This window comes from Conger conger, chromosome 2 (genome assembly GCF_963514075.1).
Source record: "Conger conger chromosome 2, fConCon1.1, whole genome shotgun sequence".
Taxonomy (NCBI): domain Eukaryota; kingdom Metazoa; phylum Chordata; class Actinopteri; order Anguilliformes; family Congridae; genus Conger; species Conger conger.
The window spans coordinates 52,096,823-52,117,681 of NC_083761.1; the positions used below are offsets into that span (position 1 = coordinate 52,096,823).

At 42.1% G+C, this 20,859-nt stretch overlaps 1 protein-coding gene across 4 annotated transcripts; it reads left to right on the forward strand.

Annotated features, from left to right (window-relative positions):
- The first annotated feature begins 2,067 nt into the window (after window positions 1–2,067).
- LOC133122771 (epidermal growth factor receptor kinase substrate 8-like protein 1) lies at window positions 2,068–20,845 on the forward strand. Of its 4 annotated transcripts, none has more exons than XM_061232914.1 (19): window positions 2,068–2,360; window positions 4,552–4,616; window positions 5,002–5,160; window positions 6,134–6,283; window positions 6,544–6,623; window positions 9,180–9,322; window positions 9,589–9,680; window positions 10,068–10,194; window positions 11,616–11,704; window positions 12,665–12,739; window positions 13,264–13,412; window positions 13,710–13,854; window positions 14,133–14,191; window positions 14,598–14,706; window positions 16,477–16,617; window positions 16,864–17,005; window positions 17,181–17,346; window positions 19,161–19,293; window positions 19,921–20,845. In XM_061232914.1, the coding sequence occupies exons 2-19, from the start codon at window positions 4,584–4,586 to the stop codon at window positions 20,005–20,007; spliced, it is 2,079 nt and encodes a 692-aa protein (XP_061088898.1). In that variant the 5' UTR covers window positions 2,068–2,360; window positions 4,552–4,583; the 3' UTR covers window positions 20,008–20,845. The 4 variants fall into 4 exon arrangements, with proteins under 4 accessions (XP_061088898.1, XP_061088900.1, XP_061088899.1 ...); XM_061232916.1 differs by having other exon boundaries at window positions 9,622–9,680; XM_061232915.1 differs by lacking the exon at window positions 2,068–2,360 and adding an exon at window positions 3,131–3,751.
- The last annotated feature ends 14 nt before the right edge of the window (window positions 20,846–20,859 follow it).

Genomic DNA, 20,859 nt, shown 5'->3' on the forward strand with positions numbered 1-20,859 from the left:
TGTAGACAGGTGTAGACAATTAGTTAGAGCGTAGCAAGGAAATGGAAAACAGGTGCGATGGATGACAAGTTTAACAAGGAGATTAGTAATCGTTAGTAATAAACCTATCCTGCCCTAGCATTAGTAAATTAGTAAATGACATGCACGAGAAACGTAAGGTAACATGAACACATGATTAGTTTGTTAGTCTCTACCCAATCCTGATCTAGAGTTAGTAGTTTTAGTAAATAGACAAATAGAAACAATTAGGAAGTGAATGACAGAAGGAGAGAGAGAGAAAAGGCGGAACGCAAGGTTTGCGGAAAAACATGTAAAAGTGTATGCATAAACCGTGACCAGTTAACGTAACAATAAACATAAATCAAAACATGACACAACGCGAAAACTAAGACGATAATCACTCAACATAACCAGGTAATAAAATCGTACGAAAACATAACTAGACATGACAAGAAAATAAATCGTAACGAAACATAACTAAACAACATGACGAACCTAGACAACATAATACATGATAAGACACTACGTGACTAAGACAACATAAATAAACGTAAATCAACATAAAACATGGCGAGACAGACCTGAAACGTGACAAATGTGTCTATATTTGTCCAATTACTTTTGTTCCTGTAAAATGGGCATGTAAAATAGTATGAAATTCTGACACACATTACTTCATATGGATGTCAGTACCTTAAATGAAAGCTGACAGTCTGTACCTCTAATGTTTCATTTCAAATTTATTGTACTGGACTACATAGCCAAAACAAAATAGGCCTGGACTAAAACATTTGCTTTAGGAAGGGGGCAAGAGAGGCTGAATTTGCCCCAAGGCTTAGAATTGCCCTGAGCGTAGCAAATGGTATTTTTCCTCAGTTATAACAGCAGATTCTTGCATCCTGCTGTGCGCGTTATAACCACGCATATGACCAAATCCTGTTGGCAATAAACAGCAGAGTGTCAATATTATTTTGGACCATTTTGACCTTTGTGAAAATTTTTTAATATATTTTTTTATTTTATTATTACTGGGATTGGAGTAGTGCAGAGCAACAGACTGTGGAAGACTTTATTTATGGGTGAGTTATTCAGAAAACCAATTCCTCAGTTGAGACAAGTTGTGTTTTTTTCTTTTTCCTCTGCCAATGGTCAACATATTCATATTTGTCTCTTTTTTATATATTGTGATTGTAAATTGTCAGTAATGTTGAATTTTCTTCTTCTATTTTATGATATTGCAACATGCTTTTTTGTGCCATATGCCGATGTGTTTGCAGAATCAATATATATTGTCATACTGATAAAGCAATTCAAAATAGAAGTATTCCCATCACCACTGGGGAATTTTAAGGAAGTATGGCAACCTTATGCACACACCATAACATTCCACCCTTGATATGAATGCATTTCCTCAACTTGGCAAACTAAGGAAATGGTACAGCCTGTGATTTAAAGAAAAGCGAATGGCTGTATTCTTTTATTTGGCTTTTCGGTTATGAATTTTCTCAACAGGATCACTTAAAATGTGCAGCCTAAGTACCATTAAAATACAGGGTTCTTCCCCACTTTTACGATAAGAATATACTGTCCACAGTCTATAAAGCCACTCCTTAAAGGAGTGTGCCAATAGTGATGAGGTTACAGTATCATTCCTGTGATTTCTCTGCTCTACATACATTTATTTATATGTTGTAATAATTCAGTATCAGTACTGATTAGCTTAATTTCATATGCCAATATGTGAACTCATAGACATTGACATTTTTGTTAACTGTTGATATATACCATACCTGTCACTGTTATAGTGACAGGTATGGTATATTTGAACATACATGCTGTATATTTGGTACAGACATGGATTATGTTGGTGGCTAATGCAGTCTGAGTGTGACTTCATATGTTGTACATGCTTGTGTATGTGTATAAGTTAAGTGTCTAAGCTGTCGCTGACAAGGCTTGGCAAAGAAACATACCATTCAGTAAGCATATTTCATAACGTTGGATGTGGACACACCCAAACACAAAAGGCAAGCATTGAAACAAGTTATATTCACTGGCTACAGTCCACTAAAGTCATTCTAATTTTGACAGGAGAAAGAGAAGGAGGGAGATAGTAAGGGTCACAGGGAAAACCACTGAAACTGGAAGAGGCAACGGTAATAAAGAAGAAGAGAAGAAGCGAGGAAATGAGCAAGTGATAACTGGCTTATTTGTTAAAGGATTAGAAACTAAAAGGAAAGTCTGGACATTCTGGAAGAAGAGGAAATAAAACCATCAACTTAAAAGAAAGAAAAGCTACCTTTTTAAACTTGCATTGGGATTTCTATTCAGGATCAGAAATCTTATGAAAGCAATTTTAGGTAAGAAACATTCACAGTTACAATGAATATAATGAAATATTACAACTGAGTTACAAGTCTTCAGTACACAATTTATCTTTTGGGTTATTAATTGTTATACATTTTGACAATTTCCTCAGAATGCAAATCTGTAATTAAATAAAGGCCAAAATCTATGATCCCTGAAAAGTGAAAATTTCCAAATGTAGAAATGTATGAAATGTTGTTTCAGCATGTTGTGTATTCAATTTACTTGATTAAGTCATTTTGAAAATACAAGAATGATATAAGTGAAAATAAAATCAATTTCTATAATACATTTAATTGCAAACATAATGAAAATTAAGTTAGCCCACAATTTTATCAGTCAAAATGCTTTCTACCACTGCTGACATCAAGAAAAATAGTGAAGATTGGTTTGCAACAGTGACAGTCATCGGTAAAAGTTGACAGTGTATACTGTATATCACAGGGCACTAAAGTAACCATTTTGGGGCCTTCTTGTCCAATCAGTGTTTCAGTGAAATGTTTCACCACATACTGTACAGTATATGTTAACTGAGCTTAGATAAGGAGAGACAATCTGTAAAGAATCAAACTATAATTTTAAACCCTACACAGTTACCATAATTACAGAGGGGAAATTGTGTAGTGATTGAAGAAATCAAATGCAAAATGTAACTGGCATTACCATTACAGTTCTTGATAAGTACTGTAAATATGACTGTGTACAGATGGAACTAAGATAGAGAACACAGAACACAAAGGACGAGAGGAATTTAAAAAGGACATACATGAAGGAAAGTGTAAGCCTGTCTGGTAACTATGCAATTCAAGAGACAGTGTCCTGTTCTGTTTGGCACTCACTTCTCCTATGTGATTAGTCTGTGAGTCAGTCGTGATTTACTCTCACCTGATTTTAACACTGAGTTAGCACTTAAATGCACTGCAGAGGTCACCAAAATTGACAGCGGTGAAGTGTGCTGTGTAATGATATCCGTTACGGGAGCTATGTTTACGAGGATATGAAATCAGCCGTCCTCTGACACAGGTATTTTCGCCTTCGACTCAGCCAGGTAGTAGTACAGTAATACCCTTGTGTATGTGCACTTTGCCAAGAGGGAGGTAAGTAGAGTGGCTGAGAGTGCAGAAAGAGAAAGAAAGAGGGAGGGAGAGGGTGTGGAGGTCGCTGAAGGAGAGTGGGCATGTTGACAGAAAGGAAGTAAAAGGGAAGTAGGGAGTTGAGCTCTGAGGATATTCTTGTAGACCTGGTCAAACTGGCTGGATAAGTACACAGTTATATGCACCAAGGAGAAAGCAAGAGAAACTGAATGGACAAAGCAATGAAGATTGAGATAGGAAAGGGGCAGCAAACACAGAAAGGACCATCACTCAATTCACTTCAATAAATGGTGAGTAGTTATAAGCTAGGTGTTGTGATTGCCCAGTGAGCAAAAGCTGGAATCTAGATGTCTAGTGGTGCGGAACTATAGGTTGAGAGAATTGTTTACGTTAACGGACTTGAATAACCCCAATATACAGTAGCTCAGGTTTTACCCGGATATAGCCTGTCTACATCCTAGTCAGCTGGAAGACTTTTCTACCAAATGTAGCTGGGTTTTCACCTAAACTCCGAGGCAGCTTAACTTTTCAAAACAAAAAAAGTGAATGGAGTACATGGAATGGTACAGCTTTTGTTTATTTACTCAGTATTTAGTGTTGTGCTGTGGCATGTCAGGTCTTATACTCTACATCATAGGAAATCATATTGTGCATCATAATCTGGTTTACATTATGTATGTTGTCCACTACATTGGACCAAAACATATTTTTGGAAAATGCAGTGCTTCATGTCTTCATAATTTTAATTATGATTTGAAAATGTTTAAGCTACAGTTAATTCATAGAATTACACCTTCTCTGTTTCTGGTTGTGGTTGTTTCTGTGGCTGTTCATGTAAGTTTCATTGTGAATGGTCATATGAAGAGGTATACCCTATTTATCTATACATAAATGAATGTGCAAGATGTGTGTCTGATTTATCAGAAGCTGTGCAGATATTGTCATTTGCATATGCTTTTATTATGAACCACAACATTTTAGTATACGCAGACAATATTACAGACAAGTTGTGTACTGCAGGCATAACCCATCATGGACACCTAGAAACTGAGGATTTGTGCTGACACTGATTAATGATTTCATTTTACAGACCTGACAGCCAACCTTTCCAGATAGTATTCCATGATGTCAGATATCTCGCAATATTTGGTCAATGTAAGTGTTTTGTTTTTATTTTTCAAATATACTGTGCCCTACTTTGTTACTCCTTGGGTGCATTTACCTAATTACAGACATTTCAACAAATCAACAAAAGTCAATATGAAATAATTCAATATTATACATGATATCCATGGTGTCTGATAGCTCATAATATTTGGTCAGTGTTAAATGTTGTGTATTTTAACCTTTCTTCTTACTCCATTTTGCTGCTTGGATGTATTTACCAAATTAGACATTTCAACATAAATCGCAGGTCAATATGGAATAACTACACATATGATATCAAAGTAGCAGAAAAATTAAGACTCTTAATTCAACTAATACTGTCCCATACCTCTCCCTTCCACATTTGACCTGGTGCTGGGACCCGTTTCTGCAGCACCTGGTGACGTTCTCCCTGCAGGGCGGGGAGGTGCGGAGTGTGGAGGAGGCCCTCTCTCGCCTCTCCCACCTGGGACGCACTGGCCGCCTCTGGAGTCAGGAAATGCTGGTGGAGGTCAGCACGAATGCCGTGAGGCTGAGGGATGCGCAGAACCAGGTACTCCTCTGCGCCCAGCCGCTAACTGCCCTGCGCTTTGTAACAAAACAAATGCAGTACATTGTGCTGATCTCCCTTGTATAGAGTGTACATGCCATACTGTGTCATCACAGGATCACATTTACATTTACATTTTTGTCATTTAACAGACGCATTTAGTAGACACATGTTCTAAACATATAGTCATCATAAGTGCAATTTTATTTTATTTAATTTTTTATTTATTTATTTTGACAAGAGGTTAGACAAGAGGGATAGGGATATCAGAAAGGGGGGCGGGGGAAATCAGGAGGGAGGACTAAGGTACAGTTTGAAAAGGTTTTTTTTTCAAATGAAGAGTGTTGGGCTTACCTCTTATTGAAGGCATTGAAAGAGGAGGAGTGTGTTATGCCTGAGAATGCCAAAACATGCCAGAGGGTAAAGATTGTACTCTTTATAATTTATAAGGAAAAGCCATTTGACAGTGTCACACGCCATGCGATGCATGCGTGACACTGCGGCACTTCCGGAATTTTCCTGTTGTTTGCCACATGGAGGGAGAGAGAGTGCCCACACAAATACAAAATAAAAAGTCTTTGCCCTTCCACCTCACGGGTTCCGGGCAAAAATAATAAATGAACACAATAAAAAAAGCTAAAGAAAATGAATCCCAGCAACAGCTTTTCAGCTCAGAGCCAGTCACTTTTCAGTAGCATCTTCCTCTCAAATGCATGATGAACTGAAGGACAAACAAAACTGACTTAAAAATCCACCACACAAAACTGACTCTCTGGAGAGATCTCCTGGTCTTGGCCCCGTCTGGCTAATGCTCCTGGGCTGATTAGTTTACGCAGCTCAGGTGCGTATACGCTCTCCAGCAGTAGGTGGGGCTGAGACAATCTGCTTCTCTGACGGACCGAATCTCAGATATACTTACAGCACACAAAGCAATGCGATAGTATACAGACACGTTCTCTGTGGTGTGTGTACACAGGACGAGTTGGAGGCATTTCACGTGTCCGCCATTCATCGCTGCGACGCCATACGCACCGAGGAAGAGTTCCCACCCCTCCTCCTACTTGTCTGCCAAAACCAGCGGCAGAAAAAACCTGACATTCACTTTTTCAGCTGTGAGACAGTGGGGGTGAGTTCCGGCCTGCACCTGTCTATGCTGTTTGCTGCTCTGCTGTTTGTGTCCCTCCATCAAAGTATTTTTGTCTGTGCAAGACAACTGTGCTGATACTCGGTGCCACATATGTTCAACTCTGGCTGTGTGTCTGCTCTCAGAAATACGAGTGTGAATTTGTGTTCTATATGTACTGTTTTGTCATGCTTTTAGTCCCATCATTCAACAATAATTTTAGTTATAATTTCTTTGGGTGGTTGTTCATTTTGTGTTTGTAGGTAGAGCTTATCCGAGATGACATCATCCTCACTGTGACCGATTACACGGCAAAGACCAGCCGGCGTCTCGAGGCTTTGAGGTAGGCTGCTAACTCCATCGTTGATCTGCAGGCTTGGTATGCACTGTCAGGGCAATAAAAGTTTTAGGGTCATTTTTGAACAATGACTACTTGCTCTCGGAATGTTGGGACGTTACCGCACAGGGGATGTAGCCGGGGAATGTCTATGCTAGAGAAGCTGAGAATTTTCTTCCAGGCCGTAGGTCCTGGTTAGTGATTGGCGGCAGTAGCCTAAGGCAGTGATACTCAGACGACAGGCAGCACCATGGGAAGGCATCATTTTGGGTGGGGAAGGTAATTTGGCCTTGGTGAATGCGCACAGATTTGTTGTAGTCAGGGCCAGAATTACCAGGGTGAGCACGTGCACGCAACATGCCGAGGTTCATGCTCTTCTCACAATTGTGATTTGAGCAGTGAAAGGTACATAGGTTTGACAGCAAAAGCAATTAGCAGACACAGCCCTTCTGCGGCTCTTCCAGGACAAATTAAACAGGTGGTCTCCTGTGGCTCACTAGTGGTTTCTTCAGTGGCATGATGGGGCTTGTGTCACTCACAAAGGAATACTTCCTCTCATTTAATGGCTCCAGCATTAAATTATCTCCCAGATACAAACACATATCCTTGGCCTTGAGCATATGAAGGTGATATCAATAACATATGTCGGTCATTCGTTTTTTTTCCTTTTTCAAATATTCCACGATTTTAACATTCATTTAATTCAATTTGCCTCAGAGTAAAACTATGAAACTTCTGTATTGCATATTCATAGTGGCCAGGACTTGTTTATTTAAACACCTTGTCAGATTGACACTGATAACTGGGGATTAAGATGTTTCTAAAAAGCAGCACTTGACAAGGAGCTTAAGGTCTGATGACCATTCCTCCACCTGCTGCGTCACACACAGCCATTTTCTTTTGTTTCATAGTTTCATTTTGAGAAAGTTTCACTCAGTACGATCAAAGAATTTCAGCTCTTTGTGAGAAGAAAAGTGTTGCAATGATTTCTGATAAACACACGCATTATATGACGCAGAGTTGACTCAGTCGAGAGAGAGAGAGAGAGAGAGAGGGAGAGATAGATACCACAATTGAGAGAGGATAGACTTGTTTTACTTGTTTTTGCATAACTTTAGAAGGTGTGACTGAGAAAACAGGGCCATTCTACAAGAGGACAGAGAAGATGAGATTACAGTTGCAGGTGCATGCGTGGACAGTTTCTGTACAGTAACACTCCAAACAGAGATATCAGGTAAATCTATATGGAGTTTTTTAAAATATATATATGTATTTAGACTAAGCTAAATAAACAAGTTAAGTGGGGGAAAAATACTGATTGGATGAGACAAATCATGTGATCGTTGTCATACAAAATTACATAGAAGTTACTATTTAACTAAAATGGCTGGGACATATTCCCACACTTGTGTTTAATTGTATTTTGCTGGTTTTGCCTAAGTTGTATACTAATGCAGTTTGCTTTAGCTTGTTGCTATTTCGGGATGTGAGTATACTCATTCATATTGTATTTTGACTCTCTTGTAAGGAAATGTAGTTGCAGAATGCAAGGTAGGTAGCTAGGAAGATGCACTTTCCAAGCGATAAAAACTACTCAGGGAGTTACTAGCCATTCACTGAAAAGCTATGTCCCGTTCCATTAAATTGTAAAATGGAGTTTAATGTAAACTGTAACTGTTGCATTTGTTACATATGGCTGCCATGGGTCACAAAAATCATAGCCATTTCAATAACAGTAAAATGATATCAGTAGAAAGGTGCATCAGAAATACATTGTCTCTTACGTTTCTGTTGTGGAAATGGGGGAAAAAAAGGGGGACGTCAAGAGCAATACATTGGTAGTAAAGAATAGAATGAACAGAATGATAGGAATTGAGAACACAAATATTTCCAGAGTGATGTAATACATGACGCATAACTGTCAAATAACTGTACAAAAAAACTGAAGAATTACTTGTTTTTCATATCTTTCTCATCATTTCCAGTTGTGGGTTATATCAGTGAAGTCCTTTTTTTAGTTTAATTTCTGGATCTCAGATAGGTTACCCTCTCATCTGCCCCAAGCCCTACCCCCAGAGCACACACAGGCACAGGTGTACACACATGTATGCACACATGCATATACACTCTCTCTCACATGCACACCCACACACACACACACACACACACACAGATCATGTAATGGAATTCATCTTTTAGGAACATCATTTTAAAACTGAGCACAAAGACGCAAGGATCCACACGTAGGCACAATTATACTGCAATTATGAAAAATATGTGTGAGTTCCTACCAATGTTGATGTGTTAGCCAGGCCCTTAAGTAAACAGTAGCTATCACAGTCTACTAGGCTGAGTAATCCGTGTCATATTACTTTTTAACATCTGTTGCCAGCCTCAACACTGTGACCATCTCTCCTTCCCTCCCAGGGCTAGCCAGCCTCAACACTGTAACCATCTCTCCTTCCCTCCCAGGGCTAGCCAGGCTCCACACTGTAACCATCTCTCCTTCCCTCCCAGGGCTAGCCAGGCTCCACACTGTAACCATCTCTCCTTCCCTCCCAGGGCTAGCCAGGCTCAAAGGCAGCAGACACAAACCTATCCTGCAGCAGTCAGAATGCTGGCACCCCCGGGCATCCCCGATCCTCCCCTGGCTCATGCCCCCAACGCTCCCCCACCCAACCCCCCACCCTACCCTGGACCCAGAGGTAGAGACAGAGGCACTATTATTATCAATTACTTTGCAACTCAAAGTGGTGTTGTCCAAGCTAATTGAATCTATGGGAAAGGGTGGTGGCGTCCTACTGGCACCAGGAAAAATGGATATCAAAAGTATTTGATTCGTGGCTGTTTTGTCTGTGCCTTTTAATTGTTTGTAATATAGAAGTAAGCATGATTGCCTTGTTGACCAAGTGAAAGAAAATAAGCAAGCGGATTGACAAATCATAAAATGTGGCAAAAATGCCTGTTGCAGATCGATTAATGCTGATCCCTGCCTCCTTACCAGTGAATGGATCAGGCACTCAGAAGGCAGACATGTCTCTCCAAAGGGCAGCAAGAGAAGTGGTATGTAATACATGTGTGTTTGTACATCTGTCTCATCTGTCTGCCTCATGTGTGTCTGTACACAGTCTCCAAGTTCGTGTTTGCCTGCGGGTGGGCCTGTGTGTGAACTGACTTGGGCAAATAGGTCTGGACAGACACGCATTCCTTCCCAAAATGGAGGATCTAAATGCCTTTATGTCTGTGCTTGGTTGAGCACACATGGATATCTATTAACGCGTGTGAGCGTTTGTGTTCTTCCTTTTCTACTTCTCTTTGTCCGGGTGAGACTCACTCTCAGAGTGCAAGTACACTGGAATGCTCATTCTTCAAGGCTCCCACCCAAACATATCATTGTCCTTTACCTAGTCTCAGTGCCTCCTCAACTCCCTCTGTCGCTCCCTTTGTCAGGAGATCCTGAACCACTGCTTCGACGACATCGAGCTCTTCATGGGGAAGTTACAGAAGTCAGCCGAGGCGCACAGCGTGCTGAGCCAAAGGAACAAGAAGAAGAAGAGCCGCAAAAAAGACGCGGAAGGTGAGAGGCGGGGAGGGAGGGTGAGCGAGAAGACCCGAGGGCTTGTCAAAGAACAAAAGCAAGCATTCTGTGCATGTTTGCTCAGCAAAAGGAGACAGAGAACTCACATACAGTGTGTCACTGGCCTTCACTTTGGCGTAGAAAAGCAAATGCCAGGAACTGAAGTGTTCTTTATCCCTTGTGTTGTCTTCGTATTGTGTATGAACCCCATGTCCACAGGGTGAAAAATGACGCAGCCTTGCCAGACCCCCTGTGATGATGCCTCTTTGTTGAATTTTAAACTTTAAGTGAATACTTTTCATGTAGAAACAACCTGTCACTCATCAGTAAATCAATGAATAACTGTTTTCCCACTTCACAGTCCAGAGACTGTATTTCTTCAATCTACAAACACTTTTTTCACTATTTTTTCTGGTTTCATAACTATAGGGCTAACAAAAGACTCCTAAGACAGTATTATTGTACCACCTTTATAAAAACAAAAGCAATTTGCAAAAGCTAATGCATAGGCAATAAATTAAGGACACACACCAAAGTGTTGCGGCACACAGGCCTTCATCAGAGTGAATAAGCAGAGGTGAGGCACAGTCAGGTGTATATGTAGACCCATGATGCAAAGGCTCATTGCTATAAATAGCGCCGATAACCAATGCACAGGGAAAGCCCCACATACTTACACAAAGCTTACATGACATGAGACAAGTGAGAAGTGTAGCGTGAGAAAATCGCCAAACATAAAAGAAAATCTACAAAATCTCATGTTCCCCAAAAATAAAAACAAAACAAATCACAAAAAAGGGGAATAATCAATTTCCTCATTCAGCCCTGGAAATCCTGTTGCTCTTAGCTGGAAAATCCTTAATGTTTCTTGTTGTAAAAGATTTGAGATGGTCACCTCCCCTCTGAGAAGTGCAGACTTCTTCAATAGCCATGGCTTTCAAGTAATTGAGGCTGCAATGGCCATCTGTAATGTTTAGCCATAGGGTATTTATCATTACGCATTCTAATGGCATACACATGCTCAGACACCCTGTCCCTCAATCTACGTTTGGTGCGACAAAAATAGAAACACCCACATTCACATTCCAACCTGTATACTTCCTGGTATATTGGAACCTATGAAATACTCTCAAAAAGTACAAATACCACCTTCTGGTCTTGGTTGGCTGAATCACCGGACAAGATTAATTGAGCACCGATATAGTATATTAATCCAAAACAATAAAATCTTTGACCCGGTTCTAGGTGTTTTTCCACTCAGGAATTTCATTTCAAAATTTCATTTCATTTCTCATTTTTAAACAGAGGACAACACAAGAGTTAAGACTGGGGAATAAAAGGGACAAATAAAGTGTTTTTCAAACAGAAGAGATGTAATTGTGTTTTCAATATACATTTCCTATGTTGTTTCTTGTGTGCAGATGACTTGCTGACTGTGCGGGCCCGCCCTCCTGCAGAAAATGAATTTATTGACATCTTCCAGAAATTCAAATACTGCTTCAGTCTACTGGTGAGATACTACAATTTCTTTTAAGACATTAAAAAAAAAAAAAAAATTTAATAAGAACAGTTTACAGGTACTAATCAGCTCCGGTGAAGTGATAAACTTGGATATAAGCAATAATAGCACTTAAGGCTGCCTTATTCAAGAAAAAAATCCAATATTTTTGTAACATTGCAAATAAATTTTTCCCTGGCCTCACAATGGAGGTAAGTGTAGTTACTTGAGCAAGATTAGGAAGGTTAAGGTACATGACTGGGACCCGCAAGGTCGTTGGTTCGATCCCCTTTGTAGCCGTAATAAGAGCACACAGCCATTGGGCCCCCTCAGCAAGGCCCTTAACCCTGCATTGCTCCAGGGAAGGATTGTCTCCTGCTTAGTCTAATCAACTGTACATCGCTCTGGATGAGAGCGTCTGCCAAATGCCATTAATGTAATGTAAATTGGTTGTACCTGATAAGATGCAAGGACAGTACAGTGGGTTCCAGAATTATTGACCACACAAAAAATACTGTAAACTAAAGAATAATACATTGACATAAGCTTTATTTTCATGTGTAAAGTAGTGTGTTGGACTTTGAATAATGATTCATTGGAATCAACTAAAGTCTTACATTTTTCAAATAAAATATATTTCCCACAAAAAACGCTTTCAATTATTGGCACCCCTGGTTTAATACCTTGTGCAAATACCCCTGGCAAACATGAGAACCATGATGAGAACCGATAATTTGTGGTTAGAGGTTAGAGAGCACAGTTGGAGGGATTTCTCCATGCAGAATCATTAATATCCTTGGGTATGGACCCCCCTCTTCAGTTCAGACCACAGGTTTTTGGTGGGATTTATATGCAGGAATTATTATATGCAGCCTTTATTTTCATTTTTATTAAGGGTGCCAATAATTCTGGAGCCCAGTGTATATTATTGAAGTTCAGTGTTGACTTTGTACTTGGTCTGCTGTTCTTCAGGCCCGGTTGAAGTCATGCATTACAAACCCCACGTCAGAGGAGCTGGTACACCACGTCTTCAGTCCCCTGGAGATGGTGAGTCACCTGGATGACTGCTTGTGTGCGTAACCATGGAGATCTGTTATGGAACACTCATGCTGGCAAGGCTGTGCCCTTACTGATATCATTCTCCCATTTTCATTCAAATGCAGTGCTCACTGTAGTCTCCACAGTCAACAGGTCATTTCTGCTATTGATAATATCTGGAATGCGGAATGAGACTTATGGGTGTGTAGAGACATGGAGAATGTTACATGTAGGTGTTTATATGGAGTTACGGTGGAGGCTTTTACTTTTTTTAATTCAAGATGTATTTGGCAGGGACAGTACACATGAATCAACATTTTAGTTCACACTTCAATGTAAACATATCCAAGAGGCTAGTTTACATCTGTAGTCCCAGATCAGTTACAGTTACATCTGTAGTCCCAGATCCATTAGTTACATCTGTAGTCCGGGATCAGTTACAGTTACATCTGTAGTCCCGGATTCGTTACAGTTACATTCGGCAGTGGGATAATGCTAAAGCTACCAATGCTAAAGGCTCTCATCCCTTCCAGATCGTGAGGACCACTGGGGGGCCCGTGCTGGGGGCCTCAGTGTCCAGCCCGGCAATGACCAGTGGAGGGGTGTCACTGCTGCAGGACAGCCTGACGGAGGAGGAGAGGCAGCTGTGGACAGCACTGGGACCCAACTGGACCCTGCCCCGGTCAGTGCAGCCCACCCCCAGCTCATTTATGTTATTTAATATTTATTTAACCAGGAAATCCCACTGAGACACAGAATCCGTTTTAAAAGTGGGACCTCGCCAAGAGGCCGAAAGGGCTCACAACAACTTCCACCACATTTTGGAAGCAACATGGTGATGTAGTTTGTGTGTGCTGTCGACCCCAGACCTAATTACCCTTCATAGTTTATGGTAGCCTGAGCCATAGTTATCAGCTCACCAGGATGTACTCTCTACATGGGAGTCAGTGCTTATAATGATAATCCCCCTGCCTTGTAGTTCTCAGCTCAGAGGACCAGTCCCCCCCTATACGCCTGTTTTCATGGATGGGTGGAAGCCTGAGGCCCTCGACCCCAACGGACAGGCTTGGGAGGACCCCATAGAGTCGCAACACAGACACGAAGCTCTAAGAGAAAAACAAGAGGTACAGGCCACCGAGTGATCAACCTGACATGATTAAATCTGCAATCATCAAATCTGCAGTTATGGAGAACTTATTAATGTAGCTACAATGATTGCAGCGAGATATTAGTACAGTATACTGAAATAGCTGGTGTTTCATGAACGATACGCAAGATAATGAAGGGTGTTGTCTGAAGACAATGGGAATATGCACAGATGTTGGATAGGTTTACACTAGCCAGCAGAGTAAACAAGGGTGAAGCTGTGACTAGGATTTCATCACACTGCCTCCCTATTTAGATGACCCTTAGTTACCCGGCTGGACCCATGAAGTCTCAAGCCTACGCCAGTGATGAATGGTAAGTGCCACCTTAGTTAAAGAGTCTTCAAGCTTTTCTCTGACGTCATTCACCCATTAGTAAAGTAGATTGGATGTGTTGGTACAATCCAGAGCAATAGATATAGTGGTAAACCCCTATGGACTCCTCCCTGTCTTCTGTATTTGTAGTATTTGGGGTATTCTAGCTGCCAACCGTGGTATGTTAGTTGGTAAGTTGATGTGCTCTTTAAGGGTTCAAGTTGTATCTGTGATCACTCTACGACTCGGAACTGTACTTTCCTCAAGGGTCCTCAATGCACTTCATTGTATGTCGCTCTGGATAAGAGCATCTGCTAAATGGCTGTAATGTAATGTAATGTAAAGGTAAAAACAGACAAAGATAATATAAGCTTTGTGGTCACTTTGCTGCTCTTTCGTCCTCACAGGGAGAGTGCCGTCCTTCCCCCTGAGGGCGAGAGACAGTTCCGCTGCAGCTACGACTTTGTGGCCCGAAACAGCAGTGAGCTCTCTGTGCTACAGGGAGAGAAACTGGAGGTACCAATACGCCCTTTCTCTTCTGTGGCATCTGCATATCCTGCCTCTAAGGGTCAAGGCTTACATTGTGTTCATCTGTGTCCGTACGCTTCATTTCAGACGCACGGAAGAAACAGAACTACAGTGGGAGCAATAATTATTTGATCCCTTGCTGATTTCGTAGGTTTGCCCACTTACAAAGAATGGAACTGTGTAGAATTTTAATCATTGGTACATTTTAACATTGAGAGACAGAATATCACAAAATAATCCACAATAACAACATCATATAAATTTTATAAATTTAATATCATATTTTCACATGAAATAAGTATTTGATCCATAGAACAATAGGACTTAATACTTGGTGGAGAAACCTTTGTTGGCAAGCACAGAGGTCAGACGTTTGTTGTAGTTTTTCACCAGGTTTGCACAGATCTCGGGAAGGATTTTGGTCCACTCCTCTTTGCAGATCCTCTCCAAATCCTTAAGGTTCCGAGGCTGTCACTTGGCAACTCGAAGCTTCAGCTCCCTCCACAGATTTCCGATGGGATTTAGGTCTGGAGACTGGCTAGGCCACTCCAGGACCTTAATATGCTTCTTTTTGAGCCACTCCTTTGTTGCCTTGGCTGTAGGTTTTGGGTCATTGTCATGTTGGAAGACCCATCCATGACCCATTTTCAGTGCTCTCACTGAGGGACATGGTACATGGCCCCATTCATCCCCCCCTCGATATGGTAAAGTCCTGTCCCCTTAGCTGAGAAACACCCCCAAAGCATAAGGTTTCCACCTCCATGCTTCACAGTGGGGATGGTGTTCTTGGGGTTGTACTCAGCATTTCTCTTCTCCAAACACGGCGAGTCGAGTTGATGCCAAATAGCTCTATTTTGGTCCCATTTGACCACATCACCTTCTCCCAAGCCTCCTCTGGATCATCCAGGTATTCTTTGGCAAACTTCAGATGGTTCTCTTCATGACTGTGGTCCCAACTGCTGATAATTAATGACTTCAGGTCATTAACAAGCTCCTCCTGTGTAGTACTGGGCGGATCCCTGACCTTTCTCATGATCATTGATATCCCACGAGGCATCCTTGCGTGGAGCCCCAGACCGAGGGAGATTGGCGGTGACTTTGTGTTTCTTCCATTTTCTAATAATTGCTCCAACAGTTGTTAACTTCTCACCAAGCTGCTTGCTTATTTTCTTGTAGCCCCTCCCAGCCTTGTGCAGGTCTACAATTTTGTCCCTGATGTCCTTAGACAGCTCCTTTGTCTTGCCCATGGTGGAAATGTTGGAATCTGATTGATTGTGTGGACAGGTGTCTTTTATACAGCTACATAACAATGTAATGAGTTGACACAGGTGTTTTGGGTAATGAGTTGAGATTAGGAGTGCTTCTGAATGGAAAACTAACTGGTCTGTGGGAGCCAGAATTAGTGCTGATTGGTAGGGATTCAAATACTTATTTCATGCAAAAATACGATAATACATTTATAAAATGTATATGATGTTGTTATTGTGGATTATTTTGTGATATTCTGTCTCTCAATGTTAAAATGTACGTATGATTAAAATTCTACACAGTTCCATTCTTTGTAAGTGGACAAACCTACAAAATCAGCAAGGGATCAAATAATTATTGCTCCCACGGTATGTCCTCAATGTGTCAAGCACTGTCTAACTATACATATCATTTTAATTATCTTATTTACCTTCTTAGACACCAGCCCCTTAGGCCTTCGTTTACAATATTTCTGCCTTATAGTGTTCTTGGTCTTTCTTCTTCTGTCAGGTCATTGAGTCATCAAAGCGCTGGTGGAAGTGTCGCAACCGTTTCAACCAGATCGGCTTTGTGCCTTTCAACATCCTGGAATCCCTGTCAGCTCTGAGTGAAACTCAGCCAGAGAGCCCTGCCACACACCAGATAACAAAGGTGAACTCTTAAACAAGTCCACTGCATACCAACTGCCCATCCCACAGCACTAAATGCTAGCCAATGCTACTCACAGGCTTTATAAAGCACTGCATTACATGCAAGTTTCAGCTTGCACTGGGAAGAATGAGACAAAATCAAAAACTACATGGCAAATAGGTTTGTCAAAGCATTGAAATGTGGTACACATCCGTTTTTAATCAATGTCAGTCAGCAGACTTAACGTGTCTTCTTCCACTCTGACAGCCTCCACCCTCCCTGCACACAAACACAGCCTCATCTACTCCTCCACCCCCTCCACCTCTGACCCTCGACCCTTCAACCCTACGCCCCCGGAGCATGGTTTTGCCCACCCAGCACCACCCGCCCGTGGCAGACACAGACAAAGGTACTGAAGAAGTGGGTGGGGTGACCGTGTTTGTCCTGAATATGAGAGGAGCTCTCTACAAGAGGCACTGTGAGAAGGGGACGAGTCACTAATTTATGAGGCAGAAAAGATAACTTGGAAGAGGGAAAACTAACAGCAAAGAGTCTCATGTTTTCTCTTGTCTCTTTTCTCTTAGTGATGACCATAAATGACGAGCTATTACAGAGGCTGACGAACGGGAAGGCGGGCATCGCTCGGCCCCTGGTCATCCCTCGTTCCTCAGACACCTCCGTCCCCTTGGACTACCACTCCCCACCTTCAGAAGTGATGCAGTGGCTACGAGGAAAGGGCTTCAGTGAGCCGTGAGTCTGCCCTCAAGTCCCGTTTATTCATCTGTCCATCTGCGGATTCACCTGTAGTATAGGTCACCCTTGATAAGCTGAAACTAATGACCCCATATACCAACCATGAGCAGAGTGAAGCCACCAAATTGACTTGTCTCTGAGATTACTGCAGGCAGAATATTCTGTAGGTACCGAATGACTGAATAAAGCCCCTTCATTGTCGCATTATGGTGGTAGGATTTGAGCCATTTTTGAGGCTATAATTTGGCTGATAGGGGAACAACATCCATCCATCCATCCATTATCTGAACCCGCTTATCCTGATCAGGGTCGCAGGGGGGCTGGAGCCTATCCCAGCATACATTGGGCGAAAGGCAGGAATACACCCTGGACAGGTCGCCAGTCTATCGCAGGGCACACACACCATTCACTCACACACTCATACCTACGGGCAATTTAGACTCTCCAATCAGCCTAACGTGCATGTCTTTGGACTGTGGGAGGAAACCGGAGTACCCGGAGGAAACCCACGCAGACACAGGGAGAACATGCAAACTCCGCACAGAGAGGCCCCAGCCGACGGGGATTCGAACCCAGGACCTCCTTGCTGTGAGGCGGCAGTGCTACCCACTGCACCAGGGGAACAACATGAGATACATTATTCCATCAATAGAACTAGACTTTGTTCAGCACCATTCATGATGGGGAATGGCAATCATACTATTCATACTCTCTTTTGGTCTGAGGTCTGTGGACTGAGAAGTAAACTGAAGTCACTTTACTGTTCCAGTCCACTTTACTGGAACCAGCTTGAGATGATACATACTTTGTGTCATTGCACATTATCCTGCAGGAAGTATCCATTCATCGCCACAATCTATGGATGCACATGGTCAGCAACAATGCTTAGGTATGCTGTGGCATTCAAATGATGCTCAGCTGGTATTAAAGGGTCTAATGTAAAACATTTCCCATAACATTACACCACCACCAGCCTGCACCATTGAGTCAAGGTCGGATGGATCCCTGCTGTTTACACCAAATTGACTCTACCATCTGTATGTAGCAGAAAAAATTTGTCGGACCATGTGACGTTTCATCATACGGTTCACATGCCCACTTTAGCCTCATCTTCCTGTTTTTAACAGGAGAGGAAGCCAGCATGGCCTTCTGCGAGTATAGCGCATCCACTTCAATACCTGCTTTCAGAGATGCCCTTCTGCACACCACTTATAAACAGCTTTTATTTGAGCATGGGTGGCCTTCCTGTTAGCTGGAACAAGTCTGCCTATTCTCACCTTACCAGTCTCATTATATAGGTGTTTTGACCCACACAACTTCTGCTCGCTGAATGTATTTGATAGCACTACTCTCCATAAACTACAGTAAAACGAAAGTGTATTAAAATCCCAGGAGGGCAGTGGTTTCTGAGATGCTGAAACCACCACCATCTGGCACCAAGCCATACCATGGTCAAAGTCACTTAGTTCACATGCCATGCTCAATGTTTGGACAAACAGAAAACTAAACCACCATATCCATCTATTTTAAATATTCCAGCCATGATTTCCTGTTTGAAGAAGCTGGCTTTTTGCGTCAATGAGCAGCTATGTACCTAATAAAGTGTAATTAATAATTTTGTGTGTCAGATTTTCAATCATCATGCATTGTTCACTTAGGAAAGAATGTACTTTTGGCTGTTGGCATAGGTGTTCGTGAAATGAGAGATTTAAATAGCATTGAAGTTATGTAATCTGTGCTCATCCTATAATTAGCACTCGATACTAGCGACATATTCAGTCTCATGCCTTTTTGGTTTCTTTGCCATCCAGGACAGTGCAGTGTCTAGGAGTACTTACTGGAGCTCAGCTTTTCTCCCTGAACAAGGAGGAGCTGCGGGCGGTCACACCAGATGAGGGCGCCAGAGTCTACAGCCAGATCATGGTACACAAGACGATGCTGGAGGTAATGAACGTGCTCTCTAACATCAAGCTCATCGATTCCCAGTCCTCTCCTCAGGTACCCCCAGCCAAAACCAGGTATTTGATGTGTTCCACCACAAGCACACTCGATGCAACTAATCAAGGGCTTCATGAGCTGCTTCAGGTGTGCTTGAGGTGGAATACATATGCCTGGATCCAGCCGAGGGTAACCAAAGAGAGGTTAGAGAACCACTGATCTAGAGAATCATTACTTAAACCAGTGTTACTCAACTCCACGTCCTGCAGGCTGCAGTGTCTGCGGGTATTTACTCCGACCATGCGCTACATTATCTGATTTCACCAATTAGCTTATCTGAACCAAGCAGGTAAAATAATTAGGGAAATCTGGTGGTGTAGCGCACGGTAGGTGCAAATGACTGCAGACACCGCAGGACATGGAGTTGAGTAGCGCTGACTTAAATGAATCTCACCCTGGTGATGGAATCTCAGGCTATTTGGTTTTTCCAATTTTCCTTTACCTAATAGTGCAAATTAATGCAAATCATTCTTCTGAGCCATGTCTAAAGAGGAGTGAAAGCTAATTTTTGGTTTTCAACCCCAGCTTTTAACTTAACTCCTACCACATCCCTTTTCTGTCACTCCGACTCAGGATGCCCACAGGGCCACAGAGCTGGAGGCAGTGATGGAGAAACAGAAGATGAAGGTGGACCTAAAACTGGAGAGCAGCCTACTGTGACGGACACATTCACCAACTGATCACCGCAAACACCGGCAGTGATCCCAGCAGAGCAAGACACGAGAGACACAATGCTCACTACATAGAGCCACAGTGAACTAACACAGGCCAACAGTGATGAACCAATAAACTGGTCTACTCACAGTAATACACACCAGAGACAAAGGTCTCTGCACATTCCACAAGGACTCTGTATGAATCACTTCACGTGATTGCAATGACCCACATTGGTCCACAGCCACAGACCACTACGCATGCAATTAATAATGCAGCAATGTGGATTTTGACATGGCACCAACAGACTTGCATATCAACTGAAAAGAACCACACCAAAACCACCAGACCAGCCTTTCTTACTTATGCTACCATAATGATAGAAGCGGTTTTTGAATAACCACTTGGTTGAAAATGTGTTATGAACCTTTTGGAACTTTCCGGCAAAAGCAAGAACCTCCATTTCTGTCCAGTGCAGAGTACATCATGACACTGCCATCTCAGCACGAGGCGGTGCAGTTGAACGGTTCAGGTTCTACGTACTCGCAGATGACCAAGGCCTGCGGTCCCCAATCTTATCCGAAAATGGTTACAAAACATTGGTGCGGGTGCAGTTTTTTTTTCTTAGCACAGCACTACCACACCAACCAACTAACTATTCATGGTCTTCTATCAAGACCGTGCCAAGCAAAATCGGGTGTCTTAGTGCAGGGCACAAACAAAAACCTGAAGCCATACCAGCCCTTTTGGGATAAGAAAAGGAAAAGGATGGATGGCTGGATGGATGGATGGATGGAATTCAATGTACGGATTATAAAAAGAAATAAACATATGTGCAAGAATATCTCAGTGTGATTA

Coding starts and splice junctions, on each gene's coding strand:
- LOC133122771 (XM_061232914.1), top strand. CDS start 4,584: ATGATGTCAGATATCTCGCAATATTTGGTCAAT. Junction 13,413..13,709: donor CCCAACTGGACCCTGCCCCG/GTCAGTGCAGCC, acceptor CCTGCCTTGTAG/TTCTCAGCTCAGAGGACCAG. Junction 17,347..19,160: donor GGAAAGGGCTTCAGTGAGCC/GTGAGTCTGCCC, acceptor TTTGCCATCCAG/GACAGTGCAGTGTCTAGGAG.